The sequence below is a fragment of the Python bivittatus genome, unplaced genomic scaffold (genome assembly GCF_059951505.1).
Source record: "Python bivittatus isolate LINGU-HERP-01145 unplaced genomic scaffold, Pbiv_v1 ctg000660_np1212, whole genome shotgun sequence".
Taxonomy (NCBI): Eukaryota; Metazoa; Chordata; class Lepidosauria; order Squamata; family Pythonidae; genus Python; species Python bivittatus.
This window is the reverse complement of record NW_028277092.1, coordinates 666,424-691,759: the sequence shown is the minus strand read 5'-3', so window position 1 is coordinate 691,759 and position 25,336 is coordinate 666,424. Positions and strand designations below refer to the sequence as shown.

General features: G+C 47.8%; 1 protein-coding gene across 4 annotated transcripts in view; it reads right to left on the bottom strand.

The window, feature by feature from the left end:
- Window positions 1-24,771, bottom strand: part of LOC112541926 (uncharacterized) — a 30,376-nt gene extending 5,605 nt beyond the window's left edge. Inside the window, exons 1-6 of one of the 4 annotated variants that reach the window (XM_088151063.1) lie at window positions 23,752-24,768; window positions 12,317-12,646; window positions 11,050-11,313; window positions 9,342-9,380; window positions 3,275-3,373; window positions 2,294-2,332 (exon numbers count right to left, since the gene is read on the bottom strand). In XM_088151063.1, the coding sequence (XP_088007189.1) occupies window positions 2,294-2,332; window positions 3,275-3,373; window positions 9,342-9,380; window positions 11,050-11,313; window positions 12,317-12,646; window positions 23,752-24,085 (1,105 nt within the window). In that variant the 5' untranslated portion in view covers window positions 24,086-24,768. Of the gene's footprint in view, window positions 1-2,293; window positions 2,333-3,274; window positions 3,374-7,564; window positions 8,826-8,929; window positions 9,381-11,049; window positions 11,314-12,316; window positions 12,647-23,751 lie in introns of those variants that run through there. The other 3 variants (XM_088151062.1, XM_088151064.1, XR_015797985.1) reach the window with 3 other exon arrangements.
- Between the last annotated feature and the right edge of the window lie 565 nt (window positions 24,772-25,336).

The window sequence follows — 25,336 nt, the reverse complement described above, 5'->3', positions numbered from 1 at the left end:
GTGTGTTGTGTGGACCTAGACATTGTCCTTTCTGCTATCTCTGCCAAGTCTGCCAGTGTTTAAAGACATCAGTATTATATATAATCTACTTATTATTTCAAACTTTTCTGAGCATTTAGCACTTCTTTGTGATCCTGTGTCAGACCTTTTAGGTCTCAAATGTTATCTATAGCTCTACCTCCATGATCAATCTGTCATCCATCATTTCTATCTGCTTATCCATCCATCCATCCATCCCTTCCCTGTAACCCAATTATGTGTTAAAAGAGATAATTTACATAAAGCAGATTATCATTATCATCATCGTCATCATGCCAGTTACAAGTAAATATGGAGTCTCTAACTTGGTTCATTATCCATTTCAGAATCTGAACATTTGTCAGTTTTGAGGGGGGGGCTCATGGGGGGAGACTGCGCCTCTGATTTTGACACTGTTGACTCCCCCATATACATCCCCGTCACCTTCCTGTGTCAGTTTTCTTTTTTGTCCTAATTATATTCTGAAAGAAAGAAAGAAAGAAAGAAAGAAAGAAAGAAAGAAAGAAAGAAAGAAAGAAAGAAAGAAAGAAAGAAAGAGAATTATGAAGATGAAAAGAATTAAAGGACAATTAATACAGGACAGGAGAAGGAAATTTTGTGGCAAAGAAGTGATCAGATCTGCAGTAATCTTACTGCATTATTGGCTCCTTCAAACTGTGTTGGCTATTTTTGTGTTGTCATTGTCCCTTGTTCTCCCTGGAGTGAACATCAGCCTGCCCACTCTCTTGAGCAGCTTCCGCCGAAACGCCTCGCCTCGCCTGACCCTTCTCATCTGGCATCAGACTTGTGGGAACTCCTTGACAAAAGGCCGAGCGGTCACAGGAGGGTTTTCTTGCAGCTACGCAACGTCTGAATCTTAGTGCAGCGAGCAGGAGAAGAGCGTTTAGGGAACCTGCTTCAACGGAAAGATGCCACGGGTGGGAGGCTTCCTCATTTGCTTCCAGGCAGGTGGGCTGAGGTAGACGGTCCTGGAGGTGGTCTCAGTGAGCTTCTTCGTTGTCTCCTGAGCTCTTCTGCTGCTTCTATGGCAGAGCCCCCTGCTTTGAGAAGGTCCCTTCTCTCAGCTTGGATGCGGGGAAGAGCCGTTACGACCAAATCTTGCACCAGAGCAGGCTCGGTATAAAGCAAGATGCGTGAGCTCGGAAGGAAGGAAGGAAGGAAGGAAGGAAGGAAGGAAGGAAGGAAGGAAGGAAGGAAGGAAGGGAGCGCTGTGTGTTCGGTGGGAATAAAACTTCTAAAGAATGATTCAAACTCTGCTTCAAAGCAATAGAACAAAGGGAATTATTAGTACGACTGTTGTTGTCGTTGTCGTCATTTGCCCTAGGGCCACCAGATGTTTGTCAGCAGCCCTGGGGAAAACAGGAAGGGAGGAAGAAGAGGGGTATGAAGGAGGCCCCTTTGTCCCATTCAGGGATCTGTAGCATCACCTGCCAAATAATTTGGAGAAAAAACAACAACAACCTGTGATTAAAACGTTGTCGTGGACGACAGTTATCAACGGTTCAACAGTGAAAGGGTTCTGCGTGCTCGGCTGGGGCTCGTTAATCGGAACCGGGAGCCGTTGAAAAGGGAAGAGCTGCACCCACATCGGGCCAGACCAAGCCGGCCTCGAGGGGCCTGCCGGTTCCGGGAGCTGGACCGGCGGGGCTCTGGCCGCAGCTTCTCCTGCAAGCGGGGGGGAAACTGGGGCCAGCTGAACTTCACTCCATGTTTGTTTAAGCCACACATTGGCATGGCCTCAGAAGGTCAAGGACCAGCCTCTCCTTGGCCCCCTCCCCGCAGTCCCTCTGAATTGTGTCCTTCTTCAGTTTTTTTGAAAAATGCAAGGTGGGGAGGATGACACAGGACTGTCTCAAGCATCATCTCTTTTTCTAAGACTGCTTCTGGTCTTGCAGCTCCCTCAGAGGAAAAATGACAGAACGGTTGCGCTGCCATCCCCCTTGCGAGGCGATGACGGCGATCTAGCGGTTCGTTGCCGCCATGCTCCTCCAAGCATGCTCTTAAAATCCTCAACGCGCACCATCCTTCTAAACCTGGGAAGCCCCTGAAAATGAGCAACGTGTGTATCGTGCTGGCAATTTGTCTCCTCAACTGTGCCCACCCTCTGCCCCCATTGGGGGTGTTTTATCCCCAGATCAATTTGGGGGGGTTTCCCTTTTGTGGGCTGTGGGTGTGGGTGTGTTGTGTGTGTAGCAAATCTTCCTGTCTTATTTGGTAGGTGTTGGCTCTCCCTGGGGGGAGGGGGACTTCTTACCTGAGCCTTGTGCAAAATTGAGCTCTCTCCTCTCGGCAGCTGCGGAAGGAAAAGAAAGCAGGCTGAAACGCAGGAAGTGGGTGGGCAAGCAACAACCGCTATCTTTGAAGCAGGGCCGGGGGGGTGTACAAATGCTTTACGTACGGCTGCTCTTGGGTAAAGCCGACCGAAAGCAGGGGCGGGGGCGAGGGGCAATCATGCAACATCCAAGGTAGCTGTTTCAACCAAGGTTTGGGCCTCCAATCCTTGCTGGAGGTTCCCGCTTGCCCGAAGAATCCTGCCAGTTTGCTGTTGGGCGTCTGCTTGAGCAGCTGGTTCTGTAGAAGCCAGGAGCTGAAGTCTGCACGGCCTGACCTCTTGGCAGCTCCCGACACGAGGGCAGGAGAGCAGGGGCTGCTGAAGAAATTGCTCTTGACGGGGCAGGGAGAGGCCGTTCTTGGGGTGGTTGACCCCCCAGACACAGATGTTGCCTCTGTGAAGCTGGTAGATGAGATGACCCTCCCGGGAGCCCTTTCCTTTGCTCCTTAGAGAAGCTGGGGGCGTCCACACGCCTGAGACCTTCCGGGAGACGCTCTTCACCCGTAGCCTTCCTTTCCCTCTACAGTGCCGTGAGGAGTCAAGATGGTGGCCACAGCCACGTGATCTGAGCCCTGCCCTTTCTTTGTATATCGGCTGACCTCCCTTGCAAAGCCCAGCCTTGGAGGGGGGTGGCTTGGAGGCCTGGAGGCCTGGAGGGTGCAGGGAAGAGCCCAGATTAAAAGGGCTGGGCCCTCCCACTGCCTGAAGACGAATGGCGTGGTAGGCAGTGCCCTGGGACGGGGGCGAGGGCATGCCCACCCGGTGGCCAACAGATGCCGTGGTGACTTTCTGGCTAATCTTTTTTCTCTTTTTGGGTGGAGTCAGGAGGAAAGGGAACAGGAGCTTGGAACTCAGTCGTGGAGGTTTTGCAAGGGGTGTGCACAGCTGAGAAATGTCTTGTACCTTTCTTCTTCAGCACATATATGACAACTACAGCAACTGTAATTAAGAGAAGAGCTACAATCAGGGCCGGGATCCATCCTTTAGTTGCAGGCGTATTTTCTGCAAAAAAGAGCAGAGGATGTTCACCAATGGTCAAATATGAGAAATCCTGCAGAGGCCTTTTTCCTATACAGGTAGTCCTCGCTTAGCAGCTGCCTCGTACAGCAACTGTTCGCAGTTACGACAGTGACAAAAAAGTAACTTTGCGAACAATCCTTGCATTAATGACCTTTGCAGGTCTGTAAAGCAAAGGAAAGCTGAAGTCAGATTGTAAGCACAGTTGCAGTTTCACTTAGCAACCACTGCGCTTGACGACCGAGTGGCCGGTCCCAACTGTGGTTGCTAAACGAGGACTCCCTGTATGGGGTAATTTTTCTCAAGGAGCTTGTTCTCCATCCACAATTCCCTGCAAATGACAAGCTTGAGCCGGCAGCAGGAGCAGCTGTCATCTACAAAAACCACTGGAACAATGCAGCCTTAAACCTTCTGGATCTTAAACCTATCAGGATCCCTTCTACACCTCTGGCTTTAGCACACATCTGGAACGTGAGCTAAAGAAATGCAGCTATGGAACTTCTACTAACTCTGTGGTGTACAAGAGGTTGATGTCTCTGAAAAATCCCTGTTGAGCATCTTCTCAAGTTGCAGGTGCACCTGCCAGGAAAACAGCTATTGCTTCCTATTGGATGGGTGTTGCCATCTTTTTGGGGAGAAAACAACTCTGGGCCATGGAGAGTTTCTGGGCAAACGCTGAATATATGACAGCCTGTTATTTTCAGTTTCAAGATAGCGTAAATCCTAGCTCATCTGGAAATTCAAATAGAAGACTCGGTTAAAGCTAAATTATTTCTCAACACAATTATTTCTCAACCTAGCAGCACACGGGTTTGTTAGTTTGTGCGTTGCCTGCTATGGGAGAACAGTAATGGTGTTTTGTGAGGCCTGGGAGAGCCAAGAGCTTTTCACGGTATCAACTGCACGGCATTCTCCAGCACTTCTGCCGTTCCTGCCTTGACTCTTCTTGGTTGTGCGTGTTAAGAAAAGCGTGGAAGACACGGTGGGAAAGCAGAAAGAATAGGAAACGGGACGTAAATCCTGCCCAACTTCCCTGTTTAATTTAGGCAGTTGCCTCAGTACCCGGAAAAGGGATTTACGGAAGTGTCTCTGCCTGATCAGGATTCCCCTGATGAAGCCAAAAAACGTTTCTGCTTTACTAAAAAAGCAGAAGGTTTCAGCACATTTTATCAGACGAAGTGATGCCGAAGACGCTCCGAAGCAGTGCCTCTCCACATGCAGGTGCCTTGCTTCCCTTCTGTCCCCCCAGATAGACTTGCTGCTAACAGCAACAACTTTCGGACTTGCAAGGTTGATGTCAGCCTTGCGAGGTAGCCCAGGCAGGAAACACAGCGAGCTGAGCTAATTCTCCTTTATTGTAAGGCTGCATTAACAGAATCTTGCAAGTCTGAAAGTGCATCTCTCCCCCGTCCCCTTTACAGCCCAAGAAGCAAGAGGGTCCTTCCTGAGATGCTTTTCACACTCCCATTCCTGCTGCGGGCCCAGCTGCCTCTTATCTAACCGTTCCCCTGGCTGCGGCTCTTCCTCCTGTCTCCCGAGGTCATTCCCGCATACCATTACAGCAAGACAGGATTACCACATCTGGCCGTGAACCTCCAAACTATCATGAGATGAAGAAACCTTGAGTTCCTTGTTGCCATCTCGTGGTCATCTGGGTTTCTTCAGCCCAGCTACGGCTCTTCCCCACTTGCACCTAGCCTGGCACAAACATGCACCAGCAACCTGCTATTTCTGCTATGTCCTCATTGCATTGCCTTCACCACATCCCGAGTCCATATCTGAAGTGGCATAAAGTTGTTTTATCATGATGAGATATAGATGTAAGAAAGAAAGCATATTTAGCTGTTCTGGAGTTAAAGCACTGTTTTCCCCTTCAAGGGGTGGTTGCCCCATGAGCAACAAGCCATGGCTGTTGCTGTAGGCGCAACCTGAAGAGCTTCACTGACCATCTGGTTGGTGTGGAGGTCGGGTGACCTCTGGGGAGGGATCAGCTGGACTCTTACTGGCTACTTATGCTCCCTCTCCTCCAGCTCAGAGATCTGGATCAGCCTAAACAGCAGCTTGCAAGTGTTAGTAATGGGGGGTGGGCGGTGGGGGGGGAGGTTGCACAGTGAAATGGAGGAGAGAGAGAGATTGCCGTGTTATATAATTTTCCCGGACCTGTCAGAAGTTGTTGAGGCTGCTTTTGAATACAATTGAGCACTCCTCTGAAATAACGCTATGTCCATCATCCCAGCCATCGCCCTGGTTTAGCACTAGTGCTCCAAGGGAGCCACCTAATCGGCTGATTAGAAGAGGGCCAGTCCAGAAAACTGCGTCCAAAAGGAGCTGATGTTGGAGCTCACAAATACAAAACACTCTCGCCAACCCGAGAGCGAGTTTCGACCGATGGCTAAATCTGCAACTTCATCTGTGAAAACTCACCTTCTTCCCAGCCTCCGCTAATATTAAAGGGGGTGATTCATTGATGCTTTCCTGCCTGCTGGGGAGTTGAAGACCAATCCTTTTCCTTAGCTTGCCCTGTACCTGATGAGTAGGACCATTAGGGGGCAATCCTGAACAGGCAGGTTTGGGGACATCAAACATTATGAGGGCACCATGTCTGCTCATGATGGACCGGTAGGTGTCACTTCAACCCAGCGGTGAAGAAGACCCCTGAGAGGAAAGGTTTCGGGGTGGCTGAGCTGGGGCCATCTGCTGAGAGGAGGGGTGTGACAGCTGCACGTATGAGTGGCTTCTTCTGAAGGGAGGGGAAAGTCCCTGAGTGTAACACTAGAAGAGGAAGGGGGGAGAGACTTTGGACGGCTGAGGAGGGAGGGGAGACCCTCATGGGCCCCAGGACCCCCTGCAGGCATGCGGCCCACTCCCCCTTTCTCCCCCCATCCTCAAAAGCTGCAGCCTGGGGGTAGCTCACCACTGGGGGTGCCCATCTGAGAGGTTTGCCTCGGGCACACTTGTATATGTATGTACCCCGCTCTAAAAGCAGGACTAGGACAAAAAGTGAATCTATTTAAATTGAACTAATAACTTTAAAATTAATTGCCTACAAAGGTGTTCCGGTTATCAGTTTAATGACTATACCCCCGCCCCCCACCGCCCGCAAGCAGCAACCAGACGAGGATGCGAACACTGACAGACAGGCACGCCTCCTGCTTCTGGCAGGAACAGCAGAAAAGAAGAGGGGAAAACCCAAGTGGAGAGACGTGGGAAGCGTCAAGCAGAGAGGACGGCGAAGAAGGCCCTGCCCTGTTTTGCAAAAAAGATTAAAATTTGTCAGGCAGGGGTGCTGAAAGTTGGGGCTGGGCAGAATGATGGGCACGGACGGTGGGTTCTAGGTGACTGGCATCACATGAATAATGGGGTGGCACCTCCAGCATTGGTACCTTCAATAGGGTTGCTGTTGGGCAGTACAGTAGAGCAGTGTTGTCCAAACTTGGCCACTTTAAGATGAGTGGACTTCAACTCCCAGAATTCCCCAGCCAGCATGGCTGGCTGGGGAATTCTGGGAGTTGAAGTCCACTCATCTTAAAGTGGCTATGGTTGAGAAACACTGCAGTAGCGCCTCAGAGCAGTGGGGCTGGGTGCCCTGCAGCTGGGTTTTGTTGCCCCAGCTTCCAGGATGAGTGAACTGTGTGAACCCCCCAGGGGTGAGTCAAGTCCAAATATTTCTGGTTAGACTTATATCTTGTTTTTCCTTCAAGCATTTTGACTCTCTGCACTGCAGGACTTGGGGGCTGGGGACGGGGAGATGGAGGAGGAATTTGCATGAGTGTCCTGGACATGCGCAGAATGGCCAGATGTTGCTACAAGTTGTATGGGAGCCAGAACCTGGCTAGTAGACAGTTGAAAGATATCCCAACAGCCAACATAAAACACAGCTGAAAGATAAAGAAATACGTTTAAGCCAGGTAGGCTTGACTTAGGTGGCGTATCTCAAAACAATATGGCATCCATTTTTTAATGTTCCTTTGAGCTTTGTTTTACAGACTCACTTTATTATGTACAACATGCATAATACACGTTATTATGTACAACATACACAAACATACATAAAACACAATGAAAATAGACACAGAAAGCTTATAGCTTAGCTGAACAATTGTAATTCTGATATATGATCTGCTGGTACCCAATACATTAAGTCATAACTGTTTCCCCCAGTTTTGCCTCGGGGCAACTCAAGAGGTCTGAAATGAGCAGAAGTGTTTGGATTCTGCAAAGAGCACCCGAGGTCCTTCTCCAGAAGCCCCTTGTCCACCACAGCAGAGGGTGTGGGACAAACCCTCATGAAAGAGGTTCCTGGCATCAGTGAAGGCTTAAAAAAGAACATTAGAGGCATTTAAAAAATAGTGTATAGACCATACTGTCCCATTATTACTTTCCTCTTTATGGGTCTTACCATTTACGTATATTCCTATATTTATCCCTACATTTTTGCAGCTGTTGGCTTTATCTTATTGGATGGTTTTCTATGATCTTTGTTTAATTATTGACTTATCTTTCAATCTTGTTTTAACATTATTTGGATTAAGAAGAAGAACTGAATTGCACACCATTCAAATAATTGTGGAGACTCAGCACTCCAGAATTACAAGCAAGAGAATGGATTGATAGGTGCGAGGGGCCCACAGAATGCTGGGCACCCAGAGTGGAGGCACTGAGCCTTTGCTATCCCAAAGAAAACCATCCTTCACAACTATGGCTTCCTTACCTTCCTGTCCATCTATAAGACGTCACTGATTCATACTTTCTGGCGTACATTTTAGCCCTTTCGCTTGCAATCAAACCACTTCTCTGCATATATTCATCAGCTCTGCGCTACAGGATCAAATATCCTTCATTCTGATCTGTAACAGCCTTCCTTTTTCCCTTAGTTCCACACAGACTCAGTGGGTCTACTCATTCTCTTTACCCTTGGCTCCTCTTAAGTTGCAAGTCTCAAGCTTCCATTTGCTGTGGTCATCACCCAATGGGTTCGTCCATATTGACTTTAAGCAATATGGATGAAGCCTTACTCAAGTGAGGCCTTCATATAAATCATTTTAATAAAAAGGGTGGGCTAGCTCACCAGTCTTACACCCATTCCACATGGGGCCTGGTCAGTTTGAACACCTCTTAGCCAGCCTGCCCCAAGTGCCAGCAAAAGCCCAGTTTGGCCCCACATGTGTTCCTATGCAAGTTTAGATCCCTGCTCGAGAGTCAACTTTGGAAGACCACATCGTGTTGCCTCCATTCCACCAAGCTGGAATCCATGCAGTGCAGTGATACCCTCGGGGGGCTTGTTTTAATTTCAGTCAATTAGATCAGTTGCCAAGATGGGTAAGTTACTACTCACATTCAATGAAGAAGCAATAGACATTTTTTGCAACTAATAAGAGGCAACTAATCAATAATTCTCTTTGGATCTTGATCACCTTCTAGTCCAGTGTTTCTCAACCTTGGCAACTTGAAGATGTGTGGACTTCAACTCCCAGAATTCTGGGAGTTGAAGTCCAAACATCTTCAAGTTGCCAAGGTTGAGAAACACTGTTCTAGTCCAACACCTGGTAACAACTGGATAGAGATGGCTAAGTCGTGTAATACATATTTTTTTAGGAGAATGTATATTCTAAAATATTATGCTGGAGTGATTGTACGTGTTTATAAAATACTCTTTTTGTTCTATGTTCAGGAACTTTGAATTGTTTGAATGTTCTTGTGGTCTAAATTTTGTTTTGTACAATTTGTTGTTTAAAAGAAAATAATAAATTAAGACATAAAACATAAGAGGGGCCTCTAAACCCACTTCCTACTCCCAAAGAAGGAATTGTAGCTAGAGGAGCTTCATTAGTTCCTCCTCTTCCCCCCTCCCTCAAGGATGGGTCCATTACTTGCTCGGGGGGGGGGGACCCCTTGGAGAACTGCCAAGATGGACAAGGAAGGGTGCAAGCTATAAGGGTGGGGTGGAGCTCACCGTTGTCCTGGGGGGGAACCTCCGTCACTGGTCTCCTCTCTGGGGTTCAACGTGATGGGCAGAATGTAAGTGCAAGAGAGCAGATCGAAAGGAAGCAGAGATCAGGCGATGAGCAATCGTGAATCTCTGGTTTCATGAAGCCATTCATTTGACAGTTACCCCACACGCTTGGCCATCTTTGAAGCACGCCATCAAGCTCACACGCCGCCCTGGGGTCTCTCTCACACAGGAGTTTATTTTAAGATCATTTTCTCGGGGAAAAGAACCTTTCTCTATTCTTCACTACAACACAAAACTCTTGAAAATTGAAACAGGAGAAATAATAGCAAATGTAGGGCAGGAAATTCATTCCATCAGATCCTTAACCCATTTCTGGAGGCAAGGCCGGTAAAACGAATGTTATCACAAGATAAATAGATAATTTTATCGCGAGAGCCATCCAATGCTACTCAGCAGCCCATTTCAGGGAGTGAAGCGTTAACATCCCTCTTTTTAAAACCCAAGACATATGTACGAGCAGCTAGCTTAAGATAAAACTGTCTTCTCTCCCAAACTGTAAAGACTTTTCTATCCAACAGCTCTGCCAATTCAGGAGGTGGATTTAATCAGGTGAAATATATTCCGATTGACTGGAATGTCTGTGCAGGATCACCTTCATCAATTTTTCTCTTGCCATCTAGAGATCTGCCTAGCAAAGAAGCAAACGAGGAATCGCGACCCTTGTTTCAGGATCCGTCCAGGCTGCGAGCTCCCCTGATTCGGTGTCCCGGATCCCAGGGTGGGGTCAGGGTCAGGGTCAGGGTCAGGGTCAGGGTCAGGGTCAGGGTCAGGGTCAGGGTCAGGGCAAGGCAAGGCAAGGCAAGGAGGCTGCTTTCTCCCACATTAACTGGTCAGCTTTGCCGGAAGCCTTTTCGGCATTTCGTTGGCTGTGGGGCCAGTTTCTTCTCCTCGGACACTGTCTACATGGGATTCCTCACGGAGCCGTCCCAATTACATCTTGCAGGTGGGGCTTCTCATTGACAAGGAAAAGATGCACACAGGATGCATCAGTTGGTGTGATGGACTGGAATGGAGGGAGGGGAGTAAAGAATGTGCTCTCATCTCCAGAGGAGCGAGGAAGAGATAAGCGGAGGAGACTGGCACCTCCCTAAGAAATTCCATCGGTGTGACCTGGCTGAGCCTGGGAACTGGTTTCATTCTGGGAAGATTCTTGTTAAGGGGTTGTAGCTAATAAACCTTGCTGGATTGATTCTGCATGGTCTCCTGGAGTTCCTTGGGCTAGGCCCAACAGTTGGCAATCTCAGGAGTGCTGAGTTGCTGAACAGATTCAGAGACTGGGGAAATTCAGCAACCAGCAGCTTTCTAGCAGTTCATGCTATATCTGTAGTCCAATGCAACTGGAAATTTAAAGGGCTAAATGAGATGTCCAGTGCCAGTTGGAGATCCCCTCCAGTCAGCTTGATCGAAAGAGGAAATATAAGTTATAAGAATATGAGCAGTGATGCTATGCAGAAGTGCATAAATTTTATTCTTCTGGAACATTGTTTGCAGCCCAACGCCTTTCCGACTCCAATGGTGCTACTGCGCAAATAACCTTGGAAAGTTCCACCTTCTGCAGGACATTTTCTCTCCTGACTGCCCTCCTGCTCAGCCTCACCCACCACAGCCCCTCTGCCCCAAGGCCCCTCTCAATGAGGGAAAACCTTACCAGAACAAACTTCCTTTAAGGAGACCGTCGTGGATGCGTTGCTGACCGGGTTTTCTGCTCTGCAGGTGACATTGAGATCAAGGTCTTGGGAGGTGATCTTGATCGCAGAATTCCCGAGGGTGGGACCCTCACCCTGGACAGCTGGGATCCAGCTGAACTCCACCCCGTCTTCCCAGGCCTCTGTGGAGCAGTTCAGCTGCCAAGTCCCGTTTCCACCACCATCAGGAATGCACATCACTCTCAGCTGAGAGTCCTGCAACCGTCCTGGGCAGGAAATGTAGAGACACCGTTTGTGGAAGACCACGAAGTCACAGGAAGGCCAAGGAGGAAGGAAAAGCAGCAACAGCTGGGCCTCCGTGAAAGGCTTTGCTTAGATTAGGGCAGGGAAAATACGCGTCCCCCCTTTCTGTCATAAATAACAGAATCCCGCCTCTCAACGTGTGTCGCTCATTGTGAAGGGAGAGGCCCACCATGGTAGAGGTGGCAGGGACCCCCATCCACTTGAGTAATGGCAGCCTGGATGCCTTCCACCCAGCCCTCCTTATACCAAGCCATGGACTGATGGCAAGATGAGGAACACGTGCGTGTCTCTGCAGCCCCCAGGCTCACCCCACCAAGGAACCCCTGACTCTTCCCCAAAGGGTTCGTGGCTCCAGCCAGTCCCACCAGATCCATGCAGAGGATCCTAAACCCAGGTCTGTGGAGATCCCAGCCCCAAAGCAAACCCGCCTCTCTCTTCCTGCGACCCCATGCTGGGACCCCCTTGGCCTGGCCCAGCCCACCCTACCCCCCTGGAGAGTCAAGCCTGGAGACAGCTGGGCTGGGCCCCCATGGGCCCCCTTCCAAGGGGGAAGAGGTAGCAGGACACAGCTGGAGCTTCTAACCAGCCGGAGAAATGCAAGTCCTCAGCTGTGCCGGAGCTCCTGGGGTGGAAAAATGCGGGTAGGGTGGAAGAGGAAGGAAACGGGTGGTCTTTTTTGGGACCCCAAAGGTAAGCAAGGGCAGGCCTGATCAGAACACGTTTAGTCTATTTGCACTGCTGAGATTGACAAAGATCTGCCCAAATGTCTGATGGGCCGAGTGTACTGGGATGGAGGTTAAAAACGGAGGAGCAGCAGGTGAGCGGCGATGGGGCTCCACCCCAAACTGCACCTCTTCAGAAGCCGGACACCGAAAGCCCCCTGCCCCCTGCCAGCAGAAAAGCCCCCCGCCTGCCCTGGGCGAATGCGGAAGACCAGGAATTCGCTGCCATGGCTGGGATACTTACTAGAAACTAGCAGCTCAAAGGATTCCACCTCTGTCGCGTTGGTTGGTAAAACAATTTGTGCGGCATATCTGGCAGCATCCTCTGGCTCTAGATGGCCGAGGCGTAATTCGCTGCAGTCCTCGGAGACCTTCACTCGATTTCTGAAGGCCGGGAGCGGTGTCAGGGCGACACATGGCTCCTGAAAGGTCAGCACAGCAATAATACTAGGCTGTCCGCCGACACTTTTACTCCAAGAAATCGTTTGAAATGGTGGAGGGGTCTTCAGTTGGAAAGTGACCGACTCCCCCAGAACGCCATTCAGTCCTTTGGCTGCAGCAGCTTCTGCAGGGCCTGAGAGAAGAGAGAGGAAGACTTCGGGGTTAAGTCAGCTAAGTCAACTTTCAAGCATCCCATTTCTGACCCTCATTCCAGGAAAACCTTTGCTGAGAAAGGACAAGATGGCTCCAGGCTAGAGGATGTGGTGGGGCCTCTCTTGGTGATGGCCTACTCGGGAGCTGGGTCCTTCCCCTTGGGGCTCAAAAAGAGGATCTGCCCAGCCAGGGAGACCCAAAGCCCCGCCAAGACTCAGGCTGACCAGGCCACCTAAAGGGGTCACCTGGAGGCCTCCTGATCGGGTCATTCAAAGTACCAGTTGGAGTTAGGCTCCCTCTGCCCCCAGGCTGGTCCCCTTCACCTGGAGACCCCACGTGATGCCGCTGCTATTTGCGGCCACCAATTTATTTTCTTCCCCTCAACCGGGGTGGTAGGAACAAGGCCTTTCCCACAATGGAAATGAAGCTCCCCTTGAATGCTTTAACTGGTTCTCCTGCGTATTGCAGAGGGTTGGACCAGGTCATCCTTGTGGTCCTTCCCGGCATCTGGAGAAGCCCAGGCCTTGTGACTGGACTCTAGCCCCAGACACAACCTTTTGAGAGCTTTAGAGTATATTTAGAATTTATGAAGACCACAAAGACACAGACAGTCGTTGGGCATAACAATAAAAATAAGGGTTAGGATTCAAAGAGGCCAAGTAGACCAACGAACAATAGGAAGAACCATAGGAATTAAAGCAGAGAAGAAAGCCAATAAGGAATTCGAACTTCAGGAAAAATATTCTTACAGCAAGAGCTGTTCAAGTCTCCTTTGCTGGTATTAAACAGAGGCCATCTTGCACCTTTTTATAAACCCAAATTTCAGGGGTCTCCTTCTGACCTATATTAAACCAAATTCAAGCTCTTATCTGCAGACTTCGCTTCTATACTTACACTATTTTTCACTTTTGTAAAGCTTCGAGGGATATGCCCCTCTATTTTCAGATTGGTCCAAGACGATGCCCCGCACAAAGGAGAAGATGACATTGCTCCCCATCACATGCGCAGAAGCCTAGTACAGCAGCACTTCCACACGGGTGACAGGACCAGTCATAGTAACCTCAGAGCGCACAGAACCCGTCCCCTGAGTTCCCTCCTCAAGTGGAAAGAGATGGCAGTGCCGGTGGCTAACTCACAGAAGTGTGGCCAAGATATTGAAGCAAGAACTCCACAGCGTTCTGGCCCTTTGTGTCCGCTGGTTTCCCCAATGCTCCTTCTGCATTTTGACCCACTTTCTCCACAAGTAAGGGCTGGCCGGTGGCTTCAGAACTCAACTGAGTGGCGGCCCAGGCTCCATTTATACACAACAATCTTGCCCAGAAGGCTCAACAAGTTGGGCTCTGGGGTCCCACTCTGAGACCACCAAACTTACTGCACGGTTGAAGCAAGCCAAGTCTTGGGGTGAACAAATCTCAGCTGAATTACTGAAAGCCCACACCAGCCTGTGGGTCCCAGGTCTTGCAAATCCATTCACATACACAGATTGCACAGCTCAGACTCTAATGGGATGGAGACATGTCTATCCAGGAGATAAAGCTACTTCTACAAATTATCCTCCCATTGGCCTGTTGAGCCTCAGCAGCAAACAACATGCCGGACACCGGAAAGAAAATTGGCTGCTGCAGAATAATATTATGGTGGAGGATCACGCTGGCTTTAGTGAGGGCATTCAACATTAGACTAGTCTAATTAATTATTAATTAGACTAATTAATTAGTGCTCGTCCTTTTGGCTGCAAAATAGATTGCACATTGACATGGTAAACTCTAGGTAGACTTTAGAGATCTGAAGGCCGTTTGCTCAGTCCCCAGAAGCTGGGTTCGGGTTCGGGTTCGGGTTCGGGTTCCTGATGGTGGTGAAAACAGGACTTGGCAGCTGAATTGCTCCACAGGGGCCTGAGAAGACGGGGTGAAATTCAGCTGGAAACCAGTTCTCACAGGACAGTGAGTGGAAACACTGGTTGTCTCATCTATTGAATGGTGCCTTCTTACGCTGATTATGAAGTCGCACAAGATCAACATCGTGCAAATCAGATGCAGCTCTTCAGAGCTCCCTGTCCTCTCCCCAACCATATCCATCCAAAAAGGGGTGAAACAGGGATGTATCCTCACCCCAACTTGACGGAACTTCTGTGTTAATGCTTTGGTAAACTATCTGTCAAGACAGGAACGCCACCTGCCTGTACTGACCAATAAACCAGTCTTGAATCTCCTTGAATAACCAGATGCCAGTCTAATTCTCCTCCTCCTTCACACACTTTGGAGAGTAGCTAACTTCTGCCTTATCACTATTGCGTTTCTGTTGCAAAATAGTTCAGTTTTCCCTTTTTAGAATCCCATGATCCTTTCAGGGCAGAATTCCAAAACGTCATTTTATGATTTTACAATGAGTGACAGTCAGTGACAGCTACTCAAGTTCACAATGATTTTTTTGTCTTCCTAGAATGATTACTTAAGCTGCGTAAAATTTTAGTCACCATTGAATTGAAACGGAAGTATTTTATTGCTTTTGTTTTTAATAATTGGTAATTATTTAATAGTTCTGGTAACTGAGTAGATTAGTTCTGCGTATTTTAGATTTTTACAGGTTTTTAATGGTCTATTTCATCTTTATAATGCTCCATTTCTTTCTCTTATACCTGTCTTAAAATTGTACTTAATTTGGCCATTGAGCCCACATATAAAGTGAACTCATGTTCTGTCACACCTGGAAAACCTGTTTAGTTTAGGGCGCACAGAAGGGCCCACATCGCACACAGTCTCTGCCCCCAACGTTTTGCTAATCTGTCACCCCAGGATCTCCTGTCTGAGGTGGGATAACTCCCTCCGCCTGATGCTTAGGAGGGCTCTGACTGTTTTCAACTACTGTACATCCACCAGCTGTTCTTTGCTGAGCAGTTCTCAGTGGCTTCCTGGATTGTGGACAAAGAAGCCCCAGAATCCATTCCATGGTTATGATCCCCCCACATGGGAGCATCCGTTTGCGGCTTTTTAAAAACAACTTCAAAAGAAACGTGTTGGCCAAGTTACTCATGCAGTCTCCATTGCCCCTCTCTTCCACATTAACAGCCTTTCCTCCCCCTTTCTTGTGTCACAGACTCCCCCAGCCAAGCTCCCAAAATATTACGGTAGCCACCTTCTCTTGGAGAGCCCTTTTTGCCACATGACCTTGGGACACCTTGTGCACAGCCCCGGGTGCATTGCATTCCTTGGCAAGTCTCAAGTTCCTGCATTCTGCAGAGTCTCAGTGACACTGAAGCCAGACATCTTCAGTCTTTGGGTTCTGCCACGGAGCTCCCACAAATGCCCCCCAAGTTCCCGAACCAACTGAGATGTCTGATGACTTGGGCTTGCTGCGATTTGGGGCACACTCTGACAATGCCTAGGGTAGCTCAACATCTTTTTCCAGTACTATCAAATGCCTTTTTCTCAAAATAGCTGGTCCACAAAGGCACACATTTTGCTTGGGAAAGTCTCTCATGTCCTGGAGCCTGAACTCCCGTCAGTTTCCTCATTCAGTCATTGTCCAACCATATCTGTAGGGTGTCCTCAGCAGGGAATCCCAGGAGAGAATGGTGGCTTCCTGCAGTCCCTCCATGAGCCTCCTCACCCACTCTCTCTGCTTCTTATATTGGGAATGAAGGGAAGAGACTGAACCCCTAGTTCATTCTTGTCATGGGTGAGGGCAAGAGGTTTTCTTCTGCATGAGATTTATCTTCTGCTCCAGCCAGAAGTGGATGCACGGCGGGGTGGGGGGAGAGAAGGACGGACCTCACCTGCCTCCTCCATGTACTCACTGAACACCTGAAAGGAACCTGCTCATACACTTTAGATACACCTCCACAGACCTGTTCTCTGGAGGACCACACTCTGGGCCTCAGATGAGAGGGGGAGCACCAGCTTCCCCTCCCTCACCCATGTTCATTAATGCACAAATGTGCCTTATTCAAATGGGGTCTTGGATGACCTCCTCCCTCCCATTATGCCACAAGCTCTGAGCTTTCTCACAGGACAGTGAGAGAACAAGCTGGAGCCAGCTTGATGTTAATGCTGTAAACATTAAAGCAGGTCACCATGGTTCTGCACAGCCAAATCTTAGATTAGGTCAGTGTTTCTCAACCTTGGCAACTTTAAGATGGGTGGACCTCAACTCAACAATGCTGGCTGGGGAATTCTGGGAATTGAGGTCCACCCATCTTAAAGTTGCCAAGGTTGAGAAACACTGGATTAGGTGCTTAAATACTCCACTGAAGGAACAGGCGACCTGCCCCAGGAGGGCCTTGGGAAAGCAAGGTGAGGAAAGGCCTAGCTTTCTCATCTTTTGCAAGATGGGTTGCTAAAGAGATAAGTAAATACAGATTAGGCAAGTAGGAAACTGTCAGTTGGCTTCCAAAGAATCACATTTGACCATAAAAGGGAAATTTCCCAAAAATGAGGGGGCTGTTGAAAAAGAGGCAGAAAGGTAAAGTCAAGAAGGTCAAATTTCTCCAGACTTCCTGAAGATTACTTGAAGCTACAAGAATGGAAGCTCCACCAAAATGAAGGAAAGGGTTGTGGGAAAATTGAGAAGTTTGTGTTACTGGCTTAGTAAGTGCCAGTATCACATAATACAGCCTGGTACATTTTTCTAAAATGTAGTATGCATGGTTATCTGACAAAACCTTGTAATCAATGACCTGATTGTAATCTGAGTCTCTTTGTTTCTGAAAAGTAGATATAGCCTGCATTTGGGGGTGTGAGGAGGTCTTTCACCTTGGGAACACTGCTAACCCACCTGCAGATCCTTCCAAGTCAACTCTGGAGACTGAGTATTGGGTTTGTGGTCTTGACTGAGCAGACAAATGGACCAGGATCAACTTCACTGTAAATACAGCTGAGGAGGAAGATAGCCAGCTTCAGGAGAACAATGGTGGGAGATAGATAGATGGTTCTCATGAGTTTTCTCTCCAACAGGGTCCACCAAATCAGGAAGAGACATGCCTTTCTCGTGGTGTCCAGGTAAGAAGACTTCCTTCAGGAGTGGGAAAGCCTTTCCTAATGAGAGGCACAAACTCTCTCTCAAAAAAGTGTAAGGTCATAAGAAGGAAGGCAAAAAAGGAAGGGGGGAAGGAAAAGGATTCTCTTGGGCCATATGGAGATCAAAGAGGCTGAAGGAATATTTGCATCTCTCTTTATGGTAGAAGATATGGGACAGGCGGCCGAGCTCATATTGGCTCTTGCAGGGAAGGAATCAAAACAACTAAAACAAACTCTGACAATGGAAGATATATTGGGAGATCTTGAGTGGTGACCCAAGAACAAATCACTAGGTCTTAATGTCATTCACCTAAGAGCTCTTAAAGAATTCAGATGGGATGAAATTTGTCCCTCAAACGGGTCTGGCTTCTTCTGGCAAGCTGGACTAGACAAACAGGCTCTCTTAGCGATAAGAAGCCAGTGGGCCTACAGATCATACCACATTATTCAGAGAGGGAAGTCCCAAAAATAATTGATGGTGAAGAGCTCCAAGACCAGGAGGATCTCTTTCTGGGTAAACTGCCAACCACATGGCAAACACACTGTAATGTGATGCCCAATGCGACAAAAAATGCTAACTTCAATGTGTTTGGCACTCTTCAGCTTGGGAAAAAGATGATTGTGTGAAGACATGATTGAGATGGCATGGAGAAAGTGGACAGAGAGAGGTTCTTCTCCATCTTCCCAAACACTTGGCCCAGGAGTCATCTGATGAAGTTGATAGGAAAGATATTTAGGACAAAAGAAAGACCCTCTTCACATAGTCCATAATTAACTTCTGGAATTTATTACCATAAGATGGGGGAGATTGCCACTCACTCAGATAAGCTCATGGAGGACAACTCAGCCCAGGTTATTGGTCTTGAAACCCAGGGTTCTGTCTGGGTTGGGGGCAGGATACCTCCAAATTCAGGAGAAGAATGGTGGGAGATGGATGGATCTTCCATCTCCCGCTTCCAGCATCAGAGGCTTCAGGTGAGCCATCCAGAAGCAAAATACTGGATTAAGATGGACTTTTTGCCTGATTCAGCAGGGGTTTTCTTATAGTAATTCCAGAGGAAACTTACTAATTCCCCTTTAATCTGTGACTGGAAGAAAGTACAGTTTCAAAGTTCGCAGCTGAAGATGCACAAATTTATGTAAAATGAGAACATAGCACTGTTGACTGCTGAGTAAGCGTGGTTATGACTGGATATCTGCCCATTTGTGACTTCCCCCTAGAAATATGGTGACACGAGGTGATGCACAAGACTGATGAGTTGTAACTGACTGTAAGTTGTTCCTTCTCAGCTTCGGTCCACTCCTGTTGCAATTTATGAGATGCAATGATAACTGAGTGAGCAAAAATGTAGAATAAACAGGAGTTTGACAGGAGAGCATGCGAGGGAAGGGCAGGTAGCTTCATGATAATCTGCAAGGTATGTTCATCCTTGAATAGATCTCCAGAGAGGCCCAGGACACGACAGTGAAGCCCCGGAAGGGCAAGCACAGTGTTTTTTGCCCATCCTTTCAGTTGAAGGTCAAGGCATAAGACAAGAGAACAGGATCGCAGAAGGGAACAAGGGGTGACGTAGTTGGCAGTGGGAAGAAGGATTTGGGCTCCTTGCCCATGGACTGGGCCCCAATTTCCAGGCCAGAAATGGGCTACAAGGAGAGAAGCAGGAGAGCAGAATTGGCAGGCGACCATCACAGCAAAGCCACTGGGGTACTCTCAGATGTTTCTACACCGACACACTGAGTCTGGGGAAGAAAGAGGGGGAGCCAGAAGTCCTAACACAGCAAGAGCTCTTGAAAGCAGCTGTATCATCATCATGCAGCTGCCATGTGATTCTGGGGAAAGATTTGACTGCTTTTTAAAATTTGACTACAGAGAGATACGCAGATGCTAAAACAGACTTTCGGAACTGTATCTAAAGCACTGCACCCCCTGCCCTTGACTTGTCCACAAAGTGTAGTCAAAAAAGTCAAGATCGAATCAATCGAAGCCCTTCAAAGCTTTGACTGCACTGCCTCGGCTGCCATCTTGACTTTTTTTACCATACCCTGAGGACGCCCCCGTCCTCTGCAGTTGTTGATATGATGGTGATGATCCCTGTTTCTAAGTGGCTAAATAATTGAAGTTTGCTGGACAGAGAACTTTACTTAAGTAAAGCTTTAAAGCAAAGACATTAAAAACGATTGAACAAATTGACGGCTTATTCTTTATTTTGTGACTTCCTTTCCCTGACTGCTCAGGGCTGCCTTCAGCGAGGGAGAGGCCCTTCTCTTCTCTTCCCAGGCATGACCATCCTATCCTGGGTGTCCCACCTGCAGGGTCCCCCGCTTTTGTCTCATAACTCCTTATTGGCCACGTTTTAGACCCATAATTTGGGTTGGTGTTGATTCTTGTCAGAACGGCAGGAGGATATCGATCTAATCATCCTCATAAAGAACAACATGAATAATAACACCTAAAACTAATTCTGGCATTTGGCGCAAGGTATGGAATGTTTTTGAAAGGTTCATCATTGCTATAAAGTTAAAGCAAACCACACAGAGTTTGAAATTGATTGCAAACAGACTGAAACGGTTTGAGGAGGCGCTTCATTCTTGCCTGGACCCTCTCCTCCGACGGAAGCACTTGCAGCAGCCACCCATCAGCCCCGCAAGGTAGACCAGATGAAGAAACGGCGCCATCGAGGTCAGGACTACGGTAATTTTATCATAATAGTTCTAGTGATGGAACCTTGCAAGTCTGCATGTGCTTCCCCCCCTCGCTAAGTTTAGAATGAAGTAGGGAGGGGCTTGTCTGAGATGTTTCCTCAAGTTGCTTCCTCGCCTGGGGCTCAAGCCCCTCTTATCTGATTATTGCCTTGGCAGCGGCTCTTCCCCCCTCCTTCAAGCCCGTTCCTGCTGCCCTCCACGCCAGCGCTCTTATCTGCTGCCACACGCTCTTATCTGCTGCCACACGTGTCCTCTAAATATCCTGAAGGGCCTTATCGGAAGAAGCAAAGAGGTTTGCTTCGGAAGGTCCTCTCTCCTCCCCACTAGAATTCCCCACTTCATTGCTCCTTCATGTCCCTTTAATGCTTACTTTCCAGTTTCCCGTATGAATATAAACAGGGCCCCAAAGCGGAATCGGTCCATGCTTTTCAGACCATGCGTGGTCTACTGTGGTGCCCTTTGCTCCAAGCTACACAGCCTCAGATGCTGCATAACAGGGGCTCTGTTCCACCCCTTCTCCTTCTCCCCCATTGTTGCCTTGCCTTGCAGGCATCTTTTCCATGTGAGCTGAATACAGTTCACAAAAAGGACATTACTGTAGTACGTAAAAATGAATCTCAGGTTTTGCTCGTACCAAAATGCCTACATTTTGCTTTTCTTCTCCTTTCTGCCTTGCAAAGAACCAGGGCATTTCACCTAAACTGGAAGGACATCCCAAGTAACAACTAGAGGTTGCTGCACCTGTTATCTACCTGTATATCTGAACCTTGTCTGTATTTGCTTCTCTCCAATTTTTAATCCTGAACAATCACAGCAGCTAACTGAGAGGGTGTAGATCCTCCAGAAGTTTTTATACTCCAGTTTCCATCAGGCACAGCCAGATGGGTGAATGCGAACTGTAATCTGAGAGGCTGACTGAACTACAGGTCCATCCACCTTAGATGGGTGCTTATTAAGTTTGTTGTTAGGATATTTCTCAATAATTTATATTGATTTTGGTATAAATACAGCATAATTTAGAAGTGAACTTTGGGTATCAAAGTATCAGTTGCATATCAAGGTTGGTGTATAAATTAACTGTATCTCATTTTATTTCAAGTGAACCTATGACTTATTTTTATTTTCTTTGGCATTGATGTACAGGTAGTCCTCGCTTAATGACCACAATAAGGACCGGAAAAATGGTTGTTAAGCAGGGTGGTTGTTAAGTGAGTCACCATGTGACTGGACCCAATTTTACAACCATTTTTACAATGGTCATTAAGCGAATCACATGGTCGTTAAGCAAATCCAGCTTCCCCAATGGACTTTTTTGCCGGAATTCACTTAACGACCACGTGATTGTAAATGCATACTACACATTAACATTTCCTATAGCAAAGGATAGCCTTAATCTTCCTCACTGCAGTGCTCATGGTAGGGTTCAACTTGCAAATCATCCCTGGACTCATTAAAATCAAGAATCTATCACAGTTTGTAGTTCTCTTTTCTTATCTCTGCTGAACACTGAGAGAGATGGTGGAAAATATTACGCCCAAGCATTGTTTCTCTTTCTTTTCCCTTAGTTTAAAATGCTTAGTTTAAGGCTAGTTTAAAAATGCCTTAAACACCGATTTTGGCAGATAAGCCAACTGATCACATTTTTAAAACATTTGATGTATTTTAGATTGAATTTGATTGAACTTGCCTGGGGTTTCTTTGAAAAGCTACAGGCCATCAAAAATGGAGACTGAATACGAATAAAACAAGGTTTAATTAATCCAATATTAATGAAGAATAATTAATATTCTTCAGTATTCTTTGATGCTTGTCCTTGATATTACTTTGGTTTTGCCGGGAGTCCACCAAGGGCAGAGTAGCGTCAGAAGAGCATTTCAGACCCTCCATGGCAGCCTCAAAGAGGCTGTTCGGGAAAAGCGGGACTTCAAGAGCGCCACTGAGTGAGAGATTCCTGAATTCCTGAATGTACTGTATGTATGAACTCACTGGATAAAATCACAACAGCAACGACGAGAATAATGAGGCTCTCCCTGACAGTCTCACAAACACCAAGGTTTTTAGCACCTGACCTGCATCTGTAGAGCCAGCCTGCCCTCTCTCTGCCCCCCATTCCCCCAACCTCACCCCAATTCAAATACCACTCTGGAAAAGGGTGGGGGGCGCATGAAACCACCAGTCGTTGCATTCAACCTGCCGGTCAGAAGAAAGTCCACCAGACAGCCCCAGACTTTTGACTAGCAGTCCGGTCATTCAGTAGGTTAGTATTTCCGCATTCCGCTCACCAAGTAATTTTATAATTTACTCAGTTACTTTTTAGCATTTAGATATTTTAGCATTTTACTTTTTGTATTTATAGTGGTTAGTAATCTGAACCGTTTTATTTCCTTCTGCTACTGTTCGCGGAAATGTTTATGCATTTTCACCTCTTGCCAAAATTGTATAAAATGCTGACCGGTGACTATAATAGAGATACTGCTATTAACAGCTTTTCAAAGAAACCCCAGGCAAGTTCAATCAAATTCAATCTAAAATACATCAAATGTTTTAAAATGCATTTGAGGATTAAAATATTGGCTCTGGATATTTCAAATGTTATATATTTCTTGGCGATTATAAAAGTATTTATGTATTCTCCCAACTTCGGGTTTTTGCTTTGTTAACTATTTCCTGTTTAAAAAATTTTTTTGTTCCTCTTTTCTCATTTTTTTCAACGCTTTGTAGAGTTATTTATTTATAAATAATTTTAATATTTTATTTTATTTCTTTATAAATATGTATTGGCTTATTTTAAATAAAAATATATAACCAGACTCAGTATTCATTCGTATAATTATCAAAATGCGCATGGCCTGTCATTGCACACCCAGCAGCATATTTCTTTGAAAAACAGTGAGACGAGTATCTTTGGATCGCAACAGGAAACTAAATCAACAGAAAAGGATACGGGACTTTGACATTTTAACTTCCATGCCCTGGACTTGCATTATTGTCGCATTGCAGTCTGCAATTGGGTTTTTAGTCCTGCTAATTTAAACTATACTGTTGGGTAACATATGAAATCCATATGAAGCATAGACAATGGTATTATCTTTATGTTTCCTACGGTTTGTAAAGGAAAAGGGGGAAAATATCTTCCACTTCCTCTGCTGGAGTTTGTAATTTCAATATTCTCTGCCTTTTTCTTGAAGTTCTTCTCCAGCTCAGCTCTCTGGGTGGGAGGCACGTTCCTCCAGAGCTTCACATCTATTTCTTGGGTTCCAGTAAACTCGAGGAACTCAAGGAAACACGCCACGTTTAGAGCCCCAGTCCTGGTCCGCAACTGCATCGAAAGCCAGAAATGCCGTATCTTAACAGAAACACAACTCACCAGCCCGTAAGAGGAGGATCGATAACCACAAGCCGAGCGTGCTCTCGCGTGCCATGTCAGCTACTGGCATCTCAACAAGAAGTAAAGTGAAGCCTAGTCTAACTTCTGCAAACCGTGTGGTTAAGAGTCGCTCTGCAGGGAGAGGCGGTGACAAATTCGACACGTTAAAATAAATACTTAAGGAAGGAGCGTCTTCGGGGTGTTCAAAGAGCTTCAGTCTCTCTGGTGGGGAGAGGCTGCAACTGCAACGTCTGGCTGCCCCCGTTATTATCGGGCAGAACAGCTCCTGCCCCGTCGTGTTGGTGGTTTCTTCGATGGATGCGGCTCCCCCCATCTCACATTCACGGCTCTGGGCGGCTGAGAACACCTAAACCTATCTCTGGTGGTCCGTCGGGTTCGGAGAAGGCACGCTGCTGCGCGGCTTATCTGGAGGACCCGCGGTACTCAGTTCCCAATGAAGATGATTCCCTCGCGACGCAGAGAAGTCCCAGGAAAAGTTCATTTACTGAAAAGAAGCGTACGGTCTCATAGGCAATGCTGGAGCTGAAAAGCCCGCGCGCGGCAAGCTTTCCTTAACCCCTTTTTCCTTACGCCCCCCTTTCCATCCCGTAGTCCTTTCCTTCCGCTCCTCCTGGGCTCACGCTGGAACGGCCGTGGCATTCCTGGGGACGGATAACGCAGCATCTGCCTTAACGGTGCTTTCTCTGTTTCTTACACACACACACACACACACCGTTTCTTAAAATGGCAGAACCGAAGCAAGCAAGCCAGCAGCCACGACTGGGTGACTGCGAGGCTTCTGATGCTGTCTGCGGCTCGGTGGCCCCAGCCCGGTGCGCAGAGTCCGGCACCACGGGGGCCCTGGAGGTCCACCGCTGCGGCCGCGGCGGGGGCTGTTCTGTGACGTGGCTCATGGTTTTCTATCAGGGTTGAAAGCTTCCCAGCATGGGGCTCGCCAGCGGGTTCCGTCAGCGGCCGCAGCTTCTAGTTCCTTGGCTGGATGTCACAATTTCCCCTCGTTCACGCTAGCATAAAGCCCTCTGGAAACCCTGTGACACACATTTACAGGAGTCATGCGAGTTGAAAAGTTTCCAACCTTCCGGAGAGTGGGAAAGCAACGCCCCCGTCTGCTTGGTCAAACTCCCAGCCTCTCCCCCTTGCACAGTTCTCCCACGTGGATTGAGCACCGCCACAGGCACGCCCTGGCTCTTTGGTGGCCAGACCTCCTCCGTATTTCATGCCCGTCTTCTCAGGCTCACCCTGTCAGCCCTGTGACAATATTGTTACGGATGACACAGATGGAGAAGTAGCGCCTTTTCCAACTCGCACGTTGCCCTGAAAGGCAGGAGCACTGGTGGGTTGGCAAAGGTGCTGCCAGATGGAGTCCCATTTACATCCCGCTGCAATCACTGCACTCTGCAACCTTTGGGGGGCGGGAGCTGCCCCTCCCCTCACAGACAGCCCTGTGGATTTGGACTTGGAAAAGGGGGGATCAGTTTGAGGGGCCTGCAGCCTCTTCTCCCCCTGCCCCCGTGGGACCCTGAGGCCAGCTGAGGAAGTGCGTGTCCTCTCTGGCCACCCAGAG